The following is a 16929-nucleotide window of genomic DNA, read 5'->3' as shown; positions in this document are numbered from 1 at the left end:
CCCAGCGTTTCTCATGATGTACTCTGCACATAAGTTAAATAAGCAGGGTGACAATATACAGCCTTGACATACTCCTTTTCCTATTTGGAACCAGTCTGTTGTTCCATGTCCAGTTCTAACTGTTGCTTCCTGACCTGTATACAGGTTTCTCAAGAGGCAGGTCAGGTGGTCTGGTATTCTCTTGAAGAATTTTGCGCAGTTGATTGTGATCCACACAGTCAAAAGCTTTGGCATAGTTAAGAAAGCAGAAATAGATGTTTTTCTGGAACTCTCTTGCTTTTTCGATGATCCAGTGGATGTTGGCAATTTGATCTCTGGTTCCTCTGCCTTTTCTAAAACCAGCTTGAACATCTGGGAGTTCATGGTTCACATATTGCTGAAGCCTGGCTTGGACCATTTTGAGCGTGACTTTACTAGCGTGTGAGATGAGTGCAACTGTGCGGTAGTGTGAGCATTCTTTGGCACTGCCTTTGTAGTGAGAATTAATTCAGGCAAACGCCATGACTTCCATGTTGGGAGGGAGTCTGCCAGCACCCCTCCTCAGCTCGCGTGCTGCTGTCAAGGGTGGGGGTGTGGCCGAGGTTCTAGGTTCTACACAGCAAGTCACCCCTAAGCTGAGAGGCATCCAGTGGCTCCCGGTCAGGGTCACGGGCTCTGTGAGTCGGGGGCTCACGAGAAACAGGTCCCCTCTGCTTCCTGCGGTCAGGAGTTTCCTGTGGGCGTGAAGGGTCCCGGCTGTGGTAGAAGTCCAGTGTTTATCTAGAATATCAGAGTTCCTCCGCACTTGTGGGGTGTGGCTGAAGTGTTGGGAGGTGAAATACCCTGGTGACTGAAGCAGCTCAAGTGGCTTCAGGTGGAGAGATCGGGCAAGTAGGTGGACAGGCGGGCCCAAGCCCTGCCCTCCTCTGCCCTGGCGGAGAGAGCGGGCAAGTGGGTGGACAGGCGGGGCCAAGCCCTGCCCTCCTCTGCCCTGGCGGAGAGAGCGGGCGAGTGGGTGGACAGGCGGGCCCAAGCCCTGCCCTCCTCTGCCCCTCCTCGGGCAGACGGCCCCCAGCCCCTGTGGCGGCCACCACATGCTGCTTGGGCTGGAAATGGTCTTTTGGGGTCTGTCTTGTTTCTTCTGTATTTATTCGCTCTCTTCTTGGGCTTCCAAGTTCGTCAGAGCCCCTGTGGACACACGTGCCGGCCGCCAGGTCCTCAAGCACAGCCCAGCAACACGGACCCCATGCCTGCCCCCTAAGAGCTCCTGCGGGTTTGCTGTCTCCGCGTCTGTTGGGCTTTATTTGTGGATATGAAAACAGGGCCTTTCAAAAAGTACCCTGAAGCAGCACCCACACGTTAGGCTCCCACGAGGACCTGTTGGGCTTCTGGGTGCCGTGACATTTCCACACACCGGGGTCTCACGCGTGCTCTGTGCCTGCACCGCGGAGCTGCCGTCTGGGCTCATGTCTGTCGTGCAGAAGGAGCTAAACCCTCACTTGCATCTGTTGTGCTGCGTGTCAGGTTCTTCCGCGGAGGCTCCGGGAAGGCTGCCTGGTGTGCCCAGCGCCCAGCCTCAGTGGACTCTGTCTGCAGAACCAGCAAGGTGAGCTGTGTGACGGGGCTCGGGCTGGCACACAGCAGGTGCTCATCACAGCCTCGTTCCCTCCTGTGGATGAAGTCAGAGAAGAAGGAAGGAAACCCTTTTCCAGAGTCTCCTAGAGGCATTCGTAAACACTTAGCGAGAGCCTTTTCAGTGCTTGAATGAGTTAGTCATTTTTGCAGTAATGGGGGGAATTCTCTTTAACTTAGGTAATAAGTTACACCTCATATACATTTGTTAGGTAAAAAGACGACCAGGACACCAAAAAATTGTCTAACAGGCTTTCTAATGGCGAAGCGCTGCTGGGCGGGGTTCCTGGACCCGAACGAGGCAGGTCGAGGAAGTCCGCACCCCGACCGTAGTAGAAGCGGCTTATATACGTTCATTGCGAGGGATGGTCAGGTTAATGGATGGGGGTTCAGATAGGTCACCAGGCCGAGGCGTTGCGGGCTGATAGGTCCTTCTATGTGGCTGGGGTGGGGCGGCTTTAGCTGGCGCAGTGTGCTGTCATTGGTCCCTAGGATCTGGGAGGCTCCTTCCATTAGGGACTTCACCGCCTGCGGGGGAGAGAAGGGACGGCCCATCACGGCCCCGGGTCCGGCCTTACAACACTGAGGCAACAAAGTTCCAGACAGTGAAAGCTACGGTTTTTCTAGCAGTCATATGGATGTGAGAGTTGGACCATAAAGAAGGCTGAACATTCAGAAAACTAAGATCAGGGCATCCAGTCCCATCACTTCATGGCAAATAGATGGGGAAACAATGGAAACAGTGAGAGACTTAATTTCCTTGGGCTCCGAAATCACCGCAGATGGTGACTGCAGCCATGAAATTAAAATACACTGGCTCCTTGGAAGAAAAACTATGACTGACCTGGACAGCATATTAAAAAGCAGAGACATTATTTTACTGACAAAGGTCCGTCTAGTCAAAGCTATGGTTTTTCCAGCAGTCGTGTATGGATGTGAGAGTTGGATCATAAAGAAAGCTGAGTGCCAAATAATTGATGCTTTTGAACTGTGATGTTGGAGAAGACTCCTGAGGGTTCCTTGGACTGCAAGATCAAGCCAGTCCATCGTAAAGGAAATCAGTCTTGAATATTCATTGGAAAGACTGATACTGGAGCTCCAATCCTTTGGCCACCTGATGTGAAGAAACAACTCATTAGAAAAGACCCTGATGCTGGGAAAGATTGAAGGCAGGAGGAGAAGGGGGCAACAGAAGTTGAGATGGTTGGATGGCATCGCCGACTCAGTGGACATGGTTTGAGCAAGCTCAAGCTCAAACTCAAACCGGGAGCTGGTGAAGGATGGGGGAGCCTGGTGTGCTGCTGTCCATGGGGTCGCAGAGTCGGACACGCCTGGGCAGCTGAGCAGCAGCCAGAGCACGCTGAGCTGTGCCGTCCCCACAGAGCCTGTCTGGCAGCATCTGGAAGCTGTCCTGAGACCAGAAGTCGGCCTCAGAGGCGGTGACAGCACGCAGAAGCCTCGCCTGCTCAGGAGCGCGGGAGCAGGCCTGTCTGCACAGCTGACTGTGCGAGTGGCTGTGTTTCCAGTCACCCGGGAGGCGACAGGGCCCATGAGGCAGTCCGCCCTCTTTCCTCCTTTGATTTTCTCTTAAAAGTTCTCAGACCACAAGCATCAAGCCCCTGGGGAACGTAGAACTCTGCAGTGTGCCGCTTCGGACTGCAGCCAGGTTTCCTAGAGGGTGGGGTTCTTTGTGGAGCAGCAGCCGTGGCTGATGGCACGGCGTCGTCAGCAGCAAAGCAGGCTTAGCCTCAGGCACCCCTGGCTGGGGGCAGCGGTTCTTACTTTAGGTGCCCAGGGCACCCCCCCCCCCCCGCCCCGGGAACTTCTTTAGACACCAATGCCTGGGCCTACCCCAGACCACCACCCAGCAGCCTGCAGGCTGGGCTCCAATGGCCCTGTGGCTCCAGGGCTGAGGCCTGCAGGTGTGAGGCCACAAGGACGGGGAAGCACGGAGGCGGGGCCCCCCCAAGGGCCCCAGAAGTTTAGAAGGCGGCTGTGCTGCCTGTGGGCACCCCGGTTCTGCACACCTGTGCTGCCAGGCGCCCTGAGCACTGGGGTCTGTGGGAGCGTGCTGACCAGCAGGCCCGGGGCCAGTCTGCCCCATCAGACAGGCTGTGAGCGCTGCTGCTGCAGGCCCCTGCCCCGGCTGGCCGCTCGGGGACGCGTCCAGCCCTGGAGCCAGGTTCTGGAAGCGGGTGCCGGCGTCACTGCCACGGGAGCATCCTCTGAGCCTGGGGCCCGGTCTCAATGCCAAGCACCCCTGCGTGGGGAGCCTGGCCAGTACCCCTGTGGCCTGAGTCCCTGCCCCGTGTGGCTCCTGGTCCTCCAGCTGCCCGTGGGGAGCGGTCCTGGGACCTCGACCCTGCGGCCCTTTGCTCAGGGTTGGGTCACCAGCAAGTCACAGAAGTGGAGTTAAATTTGTGTCTCTTCATTTTGAAAAATTCTTTTTAATTTTCTGTTGTGCTGTGCATTTTGTTTTGAAACTAATTAGCTACTCATCAGCCAAACATGTTTCTGCAAGTGTGAGAAGCAGCTGACCTGCATGGAGGCCTGGCTAGCTGCCAGGCTTTTGTGAGGACAGAACTGCCCGCCTGGCGGCCCGCCTCCCGCCACCATCGCAGAGCTTGGGCGTCCCGGTCCCTCACGTGCGCTCCCAGCAGCTCCCCACTCCAGCCGGAGCCGACCCCCATCCTGAAGGGCCCTGCTACAGAGCGCGAGTGTGGACCCCGTGTTGCATGGGCCTAGTGTGGAGTGCGTGCCCGCGGGCGTGCGCGTGGGCGTGCGCGCGTGTCTGCATTGATGTCTGCGTCTACAGGGGGACTGTCCACACGGAGCTGCCCAGGACGCTCGTTTTCTCTTCCTGAGGGTGAGCAGCAGCCCCCCAGCCACACTCAGCAGCCTCTCAACGTGCGAGGATGCTCAGCAGGGCCCCAGGGAGCCCAGGCCTCGAGGGGCTGCAGCAAGAAGTGGCGGGGCACCTCCCCCCTGACTGTTCACAGGCACAGGTGCTCACAGGGGGCTCTCGCCTGGAGCCAGCGCCACACTCCAATCAGCAGTTCACACTGCGGCCAGGCCCTGCCAGCAGAAAATGGGCCGTGGAGGCGGGAGGGGCTCCGGGGAAGCGCCGCTCCGGGCTTGGAGGGCCTGCCAGCGGGCTGGCCCTGGCCTGGGGTCCCCCTGAAGTCCCTGGGCCCCACGGCCCCGCACGGTGGTTCACTCCTTGCGGCCGCAGAGCAGGGCCGAGCCCGTCTCCTCTTCGCTCCTGAAGTGTCCCTTGAGATGCTCTCTCCTGTGGGGGGTGGTCCGAGCCCCTCCTCCAGCCTGGCCCTCGGCTCTCTGCCCCGGCCGTGTGCCCCCTGTCCCCCTGCCCTGGGAGATCTGCGCTGCTCCACCCTCAGCCACTCCTGGGGGCCGCTGCTTGGGCACCACCAGTGCCAGCCGCTCTGGGCATGGATGGGGCGATGCAGCTGGAACTCCCTCCCATGGGGAGCTTTCCTCCGGGAAACACGGTCTCCCTTCCAGATAATTCCCCTGGCTGCCGGGCGGTGGGTGTTCAGATTTTAGAGTTTCATTGTTTCTTCTGTGCTGGCCCACGCACCCCGAGCGTCTTAAACTTGCCGTCTCCGTGGCCTCTGTGGCAGTGCCCACAACATGGCTTAGGGGGCTCTGCGACTGTCCGCAGGGCACAGAGAAGCCGGGCAGCGGGCCCCCTGGGCTCCAGCTGCCAGGGGCCCTCATGCAGGAGCAGCACACCGCCCTCCCAGCCTCGCAGGCACCCACCCTGGTGTGATGGGGACTGCCTGACGCGTCCCCCCCCTGCCGTCCCCCTCACCTCCACCTTCTCTTTTGAGCTGAGAACCCAGGCCCTTGGAGAAATCAGACAGGATGAAATATGGAAGCTGCTCGAGAAGTAGCTGAAGAAACACCATGACTCTTAAAGCCCGTGGAGATAAGGCTCACACCTCCTTACTCATGTTGTTTAATTTTTAATGGCAGCTTTAATTAATGGAGATGAGGTCTTCTGGTTTCAGACTCACTCTGAGCAGCGGGAGCGGGGAGGCCGGCTGTTCACGGGCGGAGGAGGGGCTCCGAATTCCTCGGGTCTGCTTTAGGGGACAGGCGCACGCCAGGTGCAGGAGATGGGGTGCCGCTGGGTTCCCGGGCAGCAGGGCTGGGGGGGTCACGGCGCCACCACACTGAAAAATGAAGCCTTGCAGCCCCTGCGGTCGGGCTGTGGCGGGACCCCTGGCACGCACGGGGTCCTGGCGTGTGTGGGGGATTCCCCGTCCTTCCCGAAGCCCTTGTGTGGAGTCTGTAGGCCTCGCTCTCAGTGGCTGCAGGCTCAGAAGGCGCACCTTTCAGCAGCCCCGGGAAGCTGGGTGGACGCAGGCTGCTGCTTGCTCCAGGGCAGCGGTGGGGGCAGCCGTCCCACACAGGCAGGTCGGACGGGCAGGCGGAGGATGGGCCTCTGAGTCCTGCGGCCGTGGAGGAAGTGGCTCCGGGGTGATCGGTGCTTCTCCATCTGCACGCTCTTCCTGTGGCAGACCTCACCTGCCACAGGCCAAGCCCACAGCCCGCCCGGCCGCAGACCCAGGCCCCCCCCAGACCCAGGTGCCCCCGGGCAGGCCGTGCATGGAGGAGCAGGTCGGAGCCCCCAGGCCCATCCAGCTGTGCTGCTCCCTGGGGAAGACCAGGCGTCAGCACGTCCTCGCAGGGTCCGGGGGAGCCTGGTGGGGTGAGGGAGCCCCGCTCCTTTCCTGACTGTTGCACTGGGTGTTCAGCCCCCAGCGCGGCCCAGAGCTGATGCTCCACCCTTCCTGGGCCCTGCTGCTCCTCGGAGCCCCTTTCGTGTGCCCACCAGGGGGTAGCTCCCTGGGCCAAGGGTCCAGGACAGGGCTGAGGGCCCGGTCCCAGTTCCCCCCCATCAGCCCAGCCCCTGAGGTGGGGCTGGTGCCCACCCTGCCCAGCTCTGACCCTGCCTCCTGTCGCCTCCTCTGGTCCAAGGGGTCCAGGCTGCCCCTGTCTCCCATGGAGGTGGAGTCACAGCGCCCGGCTGGGAGGCTGACGGCCGCGGGGGCCCTGCGTGACCAGGCCTCACGCACTGCGGTGGGAAGGGGTGGGCCAAGCCTGGGCAGGCCACTGGGCGCCTGCTGGTGTCTGAAGGCAGCCCCGGGGTCAGGCTCCTCCCATGGTGTCCTTCTCAGGACACCCTGGGAGACGTCAGGCCCTCTTGGGGCCTCACTGGAGCTGGTGCTGGGGCAGGCGGGTCTGAGTCTCTCCTGGAAGGGCGGCGTGTGGGCTGCTGGCCCGGTGGCCTGAGGCCGCTCACCCGGCGCAGAGAAGTACCGTCCCCTGCGGCCCCTGCCCCGTTGGCTCCGCCCCCCGTGGCCTCCCCACGGCCCCTGCGCGGGCTGTCCTTGGATGGAGGGCAGCATGCGCCCGGGGCCCGTGGGCCCTGCAGTGCGGCGGGCGTCCTGGGCTGCAGTCTGGCATCTGCGCCTGCAGTGTGGCTTGGGGCAAGCCGCTTCAGATCTCTGGGCGGCAGAGGCCTGTTTGGACCAGACGGCGCTCAGCAGACACCCAGGGACAGTGAACGTCCTGGGCTGCAGCCTCGCAGTCTCCAGGTGCTGTGTAGCCCTGAGCGGCCTGTGCTGTGAGCTCACGAGTCGCGTGTGTGACCACGTGTCCATAAAGCTCTCCTACAGGTGGGGGAGGGCCCGCTCAGGGGGGTCCATGTGTGCCGGGCCGCCTGCTGTGCTGCCAGGGGAGTCTGTGGGCGGGGGGGCGGGGCGGGGCCGCAGGACTTCTCTGCGACCTGTGGCTCTGTGTTCTCTCCGCAGAACCTCGAGGCGTACAGGCTGTCGTCTCAGCAGTTCCACGAGGCAGCCACGAAGATTGAGGGCACCATCAAGTAAGGGCCCCTCCGCCTCCTCCCCGCGAGCTCAGCCGCAGCTAACACTGCCCCGCGGGGAAGCCCGCCCCTGTGCCTCTTCCCGGGCTTCTGGAGGAACACAGACAGTGTCCCTCCCGGCTCAGAGGCCCCCACGTCTGCCTCACGCCGGGGGCTGGGGCAGAGCCACTCCAGGCCCACGACCTGCGTGTCCTGTAGGCTCAGACCCCCAGGGAGTCAGGAAGCGGTGCTGCCAGCCTCGCGGTCCTGGGGGTTCCGGGGTGGCCTGGCCCTGAGCCACATACCTCTGCAGGAGGCTGGTTGGGGGAGCTTGTGCAGGACAGGGCTGAGCTACAGCGGCGTGTCTGTCTGTCCTCCCGTGCTGGGGGCCTGGGGGCGGAAGCGTCAGGAAACGGGGCACAGCCCGAGGCAAACGCAGCTGTTACTTGGGGTGCAGACCTAGGAGGGCCCCGTGGGGCAGGAGAGCAGGCCTTGCACAGCGACGAGGGCGCCGCTCTGCTGACCTCCCGGGGGCTGTGTCATCTCCCGGCCCGCGTGCCCCGGGCCAGAGCACGGGCCCCAGGAAGCACGGTGACTGTGGCTCTGCGCATGGCTGAGAGGTCTGGGCAGCAGTCTGCAGGCCCCGGCAGAAGGCGGTGGCGCTGGAACCCGGGAGCCCTCTGTCCCGAGGGTCCACCTCCGGAGAAATGGGGTGCAGGGCACAGGCTGGCCACCGCCACCCTGGAGCTTCGTGCGTGCTCTCCAGAGGCCATAGGTTTTATTGCCCAGGACTGGGGCCTGGGTCCCTGGTGCGGTCAGACCCCAGGGAGTCGAGCCCCCCGGTTCTGAAGCTTCTCTGCCTTGCAGCCTCTGGGAAATGGAGTGTATACCTGCGGCCGTTATTCCTCAGAACCCCTCAGAGTGTCCCCAAACATCACTCCCGCTGTTACCTTAACCCCCCAATGCATTCGCAAATGAGGGGGGTTTGGGGCCACTGCCTGGGGTACCCCAAGACCCCAGGACCCCGTGGGCGGCCCCTTGACGGCTGCTGCAGCCCCGCCAGCTGGAGCCTACTGACTGTTGGGGTCACGCTCTGGCAGGCTGACCTCCAGCTCCTCCCAGACCCTACTGACCGTTGGGGTCGCACTCCGCAGGCTGACCTCCAGCTCCTCCCAGAGGCTGCTGGGAGTGTCGCAGACACGGCCCCTCCGAGCCGCCCCTGGAGCTGCCCTGGCTGCCCCGCTCTTCTGTGGGGGCCGCCGGCAAGTGCTTCCTGGGGACAGTGGTCAGGGTCCCACAGCTCACGGAAGGTGGCGTGCTGTCTCCCTCCTTGTCCGCTGGGTATGTCGCCCTGTCCCGGCATCGGCTCCTGGTGGCCCCTCAGGGTCCTTGGCCCCCGGGCCTGGCCCGTGCCCGTCAGGTGTCACTGTTGGAGCCCCGCTGTGGTTTGCTGGTCCGCGGGACCAGGCCGCCCCTCTCCCGATGCTGCCTCCTTGGTCAGGGAAACTGGCTATGCCTCAGACAGGGGTGAGCTTCTCCATACTGGTTAAAAATATGGACTTCCTGCTGCTGCTTCTGCTGCTGCTAAGTCGCTTCAGTCGTGTGCGACTCTGTGTGACCCCGTAGACGGCAGCCCACCAGGCTCCCCCGTCCCTGGGATTCTCTAGGCAAGAACACTGGAGTGGGGTGCCATTTCCTTCTCCAGTGCATGAAAGTGACAAGTGAAAGTAAAGTCACTCAGTCGTGTCCGACTCTGCGACCCCATAGATGGCAGCCCACCAGGCTCCTCCATGCATGGGATTTTCCAGGCAAGAGTACTGGAGTGGGGTGCCATTGCCTTCTCCATACGGACTTTCTAAAAGTGAAAAATGGGGTCACTTTGGTTCTAGATAGCAAAACCAGTTTTATGATATTTAGTTCTTTGTTTTAAAGACACAGCCAGGAGTCGCTTTGGAAAGAGTGTGCGTCTTACGCGTGGCTCTGGGTCCCTGGCGCCTGCACAGCCCTGCCGTGACCGGTGACCAGTCCTGGGGGCCCAGGCCTGAACAGTTACCAGTCCTGGGGGCCCAGGTCTGCACAGTGACAAGTCCTGGGGGCCCGGGCCTGAACGGTAACTAGTCCTGGGGGCCCAGGTCTGCACGGTGACCAGTCCTGGGGGCCCGGGTCTGAACGGTAACTAGTCCTGGGGGCCCGGGTCTGCACGGTGACTAGCTGGGGACCTGGGTCTGCACGGTGACCAGTCCTGGGGGCCCGGCTCTGCACGGTGACTAGTTCTTGGGGCCCAGGATCCCCGGGTGCCTGGTCCTCAGGGCCAGGCTAGAGTCCCCGGGGAGGCCGACACCTCGTGGTGAGACACTGATGCCATGCCCGGCGCCTGGCCGGAGCGCATAGGGCGGGAAGCCCGGTGACAGGAGGCTCTGCTCTCGTGGTTTATTGTTGTGGATTCTGTACATCCGCTCAGGACCATGAGCAGCTTAGTACCAACTGCCTGTTCAAGCAAGGCCAAAAGTCTGGTTGAAGCTGTAAGAGAAAAAATAGGACTTCTGTAATACAAAGCTTGCTGCTCATCCTGGATATAAAATTTATGATACTTTCCATACGGTAAAAATGAGCAGTGAAGCTGTGTTTATTTCATCAAAAGCAGCAGAATGCGTCTTGAGGAATTAGAGAACATTAGTAAGGGTGATTTGCAGCCTAGCAAATCTCTCACGTGGTGAATGGAGCTGGTCGGGGGGTAAAGTGCACTCGGGGAGGGCTGGGCAGGCCCGGGTCGGTGGGCACAGCGGCCCCGGCTTTTGCTTGGGCTGACGTGGCAGGAAGTGCTCAGCCAAGGAGTTCACGTAGGTTTCACACCGAAGGCCTGGGCCTCCTGTGCAGTGTGTGTGTGTGTGTGCACACACTTGTCCTGGGCACAGTAGATCTCACTGTGTGTGTGTGTGCGCGCGCGTGCGTGCGTGCGCGCGTGCGTGCGGCCTGGGCACAGTGGATCACTCGCAGGCCCCTGTGCACTGAGCTCTGTGGGGCCGGCATTCCTGTGGGCGGCGGGTGGGGGCAGGCAGATGCTTCCTGGACCCTGTCCTCAGTCTCTGCCCGCTCTGTAGACAGCACACTGCCGGGCGTCGGCGGGCTCCTGGAAGCGCCATCGCGCTCCTCTCCTGGTCCCGTGGCCGTCTCTCTGTGTGGGCTTGTGTGCTCACTTTAAATACGCATGCTGTCCTGCAAGGTCAGAGTTTTCCTTCAGACCTCGCAGAGTCGTTGTTGGGACTTGTGGCCGTGCTGGGTCCTGGTCGCCCTGCACGTGCCTCCTGCAGCGTGGAGGGCGGGCCTCTCCTCCCAGGGTGTGCGGGCCACTCGTCGTGCGGCATCCCCGTCCCAGCGCGGCTCCAGCACGCGGGCTCCGTAGTTGGGCTCACGCGTAGTGTGCGGCCCTCGGCGTGTGGGTCTCCCCAGACCAGGGGCAGAGCCTGTGTCCCCTGCGTGGACAGGTGGAGTCTAACCTCTGGGCCAGCGGGGAAGTCTCGGCATCAGAGTTTATGTAATCTATTCCTTATTGAAGGGGACTGAGGAGCTTCGCAATTTTTTTTCTTCTGCCGATACAATGACAGCTATGACAGACAGCTTAGACTGGCTTCACACACGTATCCTTCAGTCCTTCTAGAGGGACTTGTTGGTCAGAGAACACGTGTGTGCAGGCGCACGCATGTGCACACACACCTGCCGTGATTTATTCCCGTGCTTTGCCTGGCGTGGTTTGCCAGGGGTAGCGCCCTCACCACTGTGTCCTTGCAGCTGCAGACAGAGCCCAGGGATAGGCCGCAGCCCTGGGGAGACACCGAGCGTGGCTCCCACCTGGCACCACGCCTGCCCGGCCCCCGGTGAGCCTCCTCTCATGGGTGCAGTGCCCTGGACGCCAGACTGAAAGCCGGCCCTGAGGGTCCTGGGCCTCAGCATGCGGGTAGGGGCTGCTGGCCCGTCTCTGGGCAAAGGGCGAGGGCCGGGCGGGCACGGCTGTGCTAGTGTAAAGGCTTCGGGAGAGCAGGGGTGCAGCAGGGTGGAGGCCGCGTCCCGCACGGGGTGCCAGCTCCCAGGGAAGCACGTCAGGTGGCCAGTCAGCCCTGGGTGCTGGGCCTCGGCCGGGGCTGGAACAGGGGGCGGGGACAGCCTGAATTCAGTTCTGCAGGAGATCCTGGCCCAGGCGCCCCACCAGTGGGCTTGGAAAGGCCCCAGGAGTGTCTCAGGACTGGGGGAGCCAGACTGGGGTGCCTCTGGTCAGCAGGAGACGGATGGCCTCGAGAGGGCAGGGGAAGAGGGGCCCCAGCATCCGGGTCCGGGGGGTCCTCAGATGTCGCTGCACCTTCCCTGGTGCCTCCCACCGCCTGGGCTTCCACCCCCTGGGCTGGCTCTCCTGTCCCGCAGGTCCTGGCGTGGGCCTGCTCGGACACCCCTGACCCCCGAGACGTGCGGTCCCCTGGGCCCATGTCCCTTCCACGCGTCTGCTGAGTCAAGAGCTCCCGGGTGGGGGTGGGGGCGGACACACGCCTCCCTTGCAGCTTCTTCCCAAAGGGTCAGCGTCAGGAGCGGCCTGCTGGCTCTGTGCATGTGTGTGTCTGTGCACACGTGTGTGTGTGTGTGTGTGTGTGCAGCCCAGGGAGGAGCTCTGTCAACGGCTAAGGGGCCTAGGGGTCCGTCTGCGCCCCATCTCCTTGGGGGCGAGCTGTCACAGGGCTGGGTCGAGGTGGAGGCCCCCGTGGCTGCTGGCTGACAGCTGAGCGCACAGGAGTATCCGTGGCGGGGGCAGTGCGTCCTTGGGGAGCAGCTGGGCCTACCCGGCCCTGACAGAGACAGACATCTGGCCCCAGGGAGCCCCCCAGCCCCGCTCCGCCTGCGTGGCTCAGGAAGGAGGTGTCGGAAGCACGTCTGTCAGCCAGGTTCCACTGCAGCCCCCGGGGGGCGGTTATGTCAGCAGCGGTGACGGGAGAAGGGCAGTGATGTGCTCTCGTTGGCAGAAGGAGAGCCTTTCGAGGGACACGCGAGGGGGCCGGGCTCGGGCCTGTGAGCAGAGGGGTTTGCAGGTTTGGGGGGGCCGGCCCCCCACTGGCATGGGGGCCCGCATACGGCTGGGCATCAGCCCTCCCACTTGGGAATGTCTGGCTCCACGGGGAACTGGAGTCCCGGTGTCTTCTGCTTCTTTTCTGTACCCTTGGTGGTTTCTTCCCCGGAATCTTTGGGGAGTTTTCCAGAATCGGAGTGGATCTCAGTGGATGCAGCGTGGAGCCTGGGGGCCGTAGAGCCAGACAAGCAGGCCATTAGGCTTCCGTGTCGCTTGCAGTGTGGCCTTGGGCGGGTCGCCTAAGCCCTCTGATACCAGCGTCCCCGCCTGCAGAATGGGCCACTGTGTGGGTTCGGATCCAGCAAGCTGGTTCTCAGAACGACCTGGACCTCAGGCTCGGCTGGGGCAGCCTGGAGGCGGCCTTCCCAGCCGAGCCGCTTGCTGAGGAGCCCTCTGTCATGGAGGATGCGGATCCCTCTCTGTTAGAAAGGACCGGCCAGCCGTCTCCCTCCTGCTGGCTTCTGCCCGGCCAGCGCTCCACCGCTTCCCTACACGGCCGACCGTGTTTCCTGGGCTTCTGCGGCCGGTGGGCAACTCCCCCAGAAGCTCGAGGGTCTCGGGGCTGTGTCCAGCGTGTCCAGCTTCTGTGCTGCTGGGAGGCCTGGTGTCCTCGGCTCGTGGGCGCGTCTCTGCAGCCTCTGCACTGGTGCCACGTGGCTTCTCCTGGTGATGTGTCCCCCTCCTCTGGGGGGATACTCGTCACGCTGGATCAGGGGCCGACCCCATCCTCACCCACCGTATCCTCCAAGACCTTGTTTCCAGCTGAGGCCACGTCCTGAGTTTCCAGCCTTGCCCAGCCCCCGGTCCCGCCCTCTGCCCCCCATTGAGGCTGGTGTGAAGGACAGCAGGGGATGCCAGGCTGGAGCGCTCTCCAGGCACAGGGCTCCCGGCCCAGGGCCAGCGGGTGGAGGAGGGCAGGGGGAGACCCACAGGAAGGTGTTTCAGGGAGGGCGGGGGAGAGGGGATGCCAATCCGGAGGCATTTGAAAGGCCCTCCGTTAGCCTCGTCCACATCAGAGGGCCTGGGGCTTGGAGAGGAGGGCGTCATGCAGCGCTGGGGCCCAGGCGGTCAGAGACTGGGGCGAGGGCCGCTGAGCCCCCCTCCTGCCTTCACCCGTGGACAGGGGCAGTCTGAGCTGTGCTGCAAGCAGCGTTCCGTCCTGGCACCTGCAGGGGCTGGACTTTGAGGACTGGACCTGGGGCAGGACCGTTGTCCTCCTGCAGGCCCCGGGAGATGGGAGCAGGGTCCTGCCCTGGTGCCCAAGCTTGGCCCGGGGCCCAGGGCTCCCATGTGGACCCGCCTGGAGCCCTGGAGACTCTGAACGTGTGTTCTGGAGCCTCCTGGTCTCAGCTGCCCGTGTGGGGGGTGCGGGGTAAGAGATGGCACCCTGCCTGGAGCTGCAGGGGCAGGGTCCTCAGCACATGTGTCCTGGGGTGTGAGAGCACATGCGAGTGTGTGTGCGCACATGTGTGTGTACAAGTGTGTGTGCGCGCACGTGTGTCTGCATGTGTGTGCACGTGTGTGCCCACGTGAGTGTGTTTACGTGTGTGGGCATACACGTGAGTGCGTACATGTGTGTACACGTGTGTGCACGTGGGTGCCCACGTGAGTATGTTTACGTGTGTGGGCATACATGAGTGCGTACACGCGTGTGTGCACGTGTGTGCATGTGGGTGCCCACGTGAGTGTGTTTACGTGTGTGGGCATACATGTGAGTGTGTACACGTGTGTGTACACATGTGTGTGCATGTGGGTGCACATGTGAGCATGTGCCTGTGCACACAGGTGTGACAGGGTGTGTGTGGGAGAGCATGTCAGGCCCAGGGAGGGGAGGGTGGGGGGGCCGTGGGGGAGGCGCCAGAAAGGAGCTGATTTGGTGGTGAGCTCTGCTTTGCCTTCTGTATTTGCTTCACGCTTTGAAAAAGAGAAATCCGCCGTTCTTCAGATAGTGTGTGGCCCGGGCCTCCCTTGACGAGCGCAGCAGGGATGGTGACCCCCAGGCCCCTGCGGACACTCCTGGGAGGGGTCTGGGTGTCTCTGCTCTGCCCTAGGCGCACCGTGGCCGTCCCGTGTCCTGCATCCTGCGTGTGTTAGCTGTGAACTCAGACAGCTCTGGGGGAGAAGCGGGCCCACAGCAGGGCGGGTGGGCGGGGAGCCCCGCGGTCCTCTGGGGTGACCGCAGCCCCCCGCCCCCGTGTCCGCAGGCCACGCAGGGTGGAGCCCGTGTGCTCCGGGCTGCAGGCCCAGATCCTGCACTGCTACCGCGCCCGCCTGCAGGAGGTGCTGCTCTGCGCCGACCTGGTGAGGGCTTACCAGCATTGCGTCAGCTCTGCACACAAGGTACGCGGGGCCTCCCCCGGGCTCGGGCGGGGTGTGGGCGGGCCGGTGGGTACCAAGTCAGCGAGGCTGGGTCAAGCCAGGCCCTGGCCTCCGGGGTGCCCCCGTCCTGACGTCTGGGCAGCGGGGGAGGAGGCCCGATGCGGGGCAGGGCTGTGGCTGTGGGCTACACCCCGTGGGAGGCAGAGTGCCCAGGCAGCAGAGGGCAGTGTGCGGCCTGGTGGCCCTGGCCTGGGGGTGGAAGTGGGGTGTGGTGGTCCCGGGCTGACCTTGAGGCCCTGCCTTGACCCTCCCGGCCGACCCCCAGGCCCCCGAGAGCTCCGGGCTGCCTGGGGCACCAAGGAGGGGCAGGTGCCCGTGGGTGCCCCTGGACCTGGGCCAGCTGCAGCCCTGCCGCCCATGTTGCTGAGCAGGTCCCGCCAGAACGCACCTTAGGGTGGGGGCCGTCCAGGCAGCTTCACTGGGAGAATTGGAGCCACAGAGAAAGAGCAGAGGGAGCCCTCCGTGGGCTGAGGGGAGCCGTTCTCTGGACCGAGGCTGGGCCCAGGGCCAGGGCGGGAAGCCGCGGGCGCGGAACCGAGGGGGCTCCATCCAGGCCTGGGGGCCGCTGGGGAGGACCCCCGCTCAGCGCTGGTGGAGCAGAGCTGGGGCCAGTGCACCCAGCAACAGGGCTCTTCTCCTTACAGGGCTGATGGAGCCTCGCCCCGGGCCCGCCGTGACGTGGAGCCTGAAGCCTGGACCTGCTGTGAGGCCACTGTCCAGACCCTGGCTGCCCCTGCGCTGGAGAAGGCATGTGTGTGCCCTGCTCACAGACAAATAAAGCAGACGTCCTGTGCCTGGTGGTCTGTGGGCTGCCTCCTCGTGCGCGCACAGCCCCCGCGTCCCAGCCCCCAGCGCCTCCTGCAGAGACCATCAGGGTCCATCCTGCTGAGCGGCGTAGTCCAGGGCCCTTAGGAGTTCGGGGGCGGGTCAGTGGACACAGCGGGCCGAGCCCAGGGCTGGAACTGGCAGGACTGGGCGTGAGTGGGGAGGGAGGACCAGTCTGACTTCCGGCCGGGTGAGCTGGTTCTGGGAACTGCAGATTGAGGGGCTGCGTGACGGGGGTGACACCTGGGTGCGGGACTGGGGCTGGGCGGTGTCTGGGGCTGGGCGGGTCGCCAGCTGCACATGGGCTGAGGAGACGCCCCCCAGAAACTTGGGCGGCACCCCCGGCTCAGCAGGGGCCACACAGGCAGAAATGGCAGCAGCCAGGTGGGCGGCAGGCGCCCAGAGGGCCAGCCCCGTGTGGTCAGCCGGGGGTCACAGGTCACCAGCTCATGGACGCTTCAGCTGGAGCCCCCACGGCCCTCCTGAGGCCCCGGCAGGAGCCTCTGGTGCCCAGGGCCGCATCCAGCCTCCAGGTCTCCTGCCCGGGAGGCAGGCTTGCCGCAGCTGTGCGGTGGCCTGGTGCACCGTTGCGTGTGCGCGTGCCTGCGCGCCTGTGCCCGAGTCTCAGCCGGCCGTGCCTCTGCGTGCTTCTGCCCCGGCTCCCTTTTGCCCCAGTGCTTCCCTGGGCTCCCTGGGGTCCGAGCCAGGCTTCCCTGGTCAGAGTCCCCCCACCCCCAGGGTGGCTGCGCCTGAATGTCACTGGTGTGTAGGGGGGTGCGTGCACACGTGTGTACCTTTGAGCCTGTGTCTGGGCCCGAGTCTCCAGGCCCTGCACGTGGCCATCCGTGGCAGGAAGCAGGGCCTGGGAGTGTGGCATGGCTGAGGCCCCAGGGCAGGCGTGCTGGGCCCAGGTCCCACTGGGCGACTGTCCGCGGGGCTGGGTTCCCATCCCACCCAGTCACTGGGGTCAGCATGGCACGCCGGCTGGGACGTCCAGGGTCCAGCCAGGAGCCAGGAAGCCCTGACCAGTGAGACAGAGAGCAAACCCACGAGGTGGTCCCCGAGGACCCAGAGGAGTAAAGGCCCAGGGGCGTCACGATGAGCCCCACGTGCG

General features: G+C 63.7%; 1 protein-coding gene across 1 annotated transcript in view; it reads left to right on the top strand.

The window, feature by feature from the left end:
• CHCHD6 (coiled-coil-helix-coiled-coil-helix domain containing 6) overlaps window positions 1-15793 on the top strand; it is a 104038-nt gene extending 88245 nt beyond the window's left edge. The window contains exons 6-8 of the mRNA XM_018038406.1: window positions 7452-7522; window positions 14816-14951; window positions 15635-15793. Coding sequence (XP_017893895.1) covers window positions 7452-7522; window positions 14816-14951; window positions 15635-15640 — 213 coding nt within the window. The 3' untranslated portion in view covers window positions 15641-15793. The remainder of the gene's footprint in view (window positions 1-7451; window positions 7523-14815; window positions 14952-15634) is intronic.

This window comes from Capra hircus, chromosome 22 (assembly GCF_001704415.2).
Source record: "Capra hircus breed San Clemente chromosome 22, ASM170441v1, whole genome shotgun sequence".
Taxonomy (NCBI): domain Eukaryota; kingdom Metazoa; phylum Chordata; class Mammalia; order Artiodactyla; family Bovidae; genus Capra; species Capra hircus.
The sequence above is the reverse complement of the archived record's forward strand: the minus strand, read 5'-3'. Positions and strand labels throughout refer to the sequence as shown.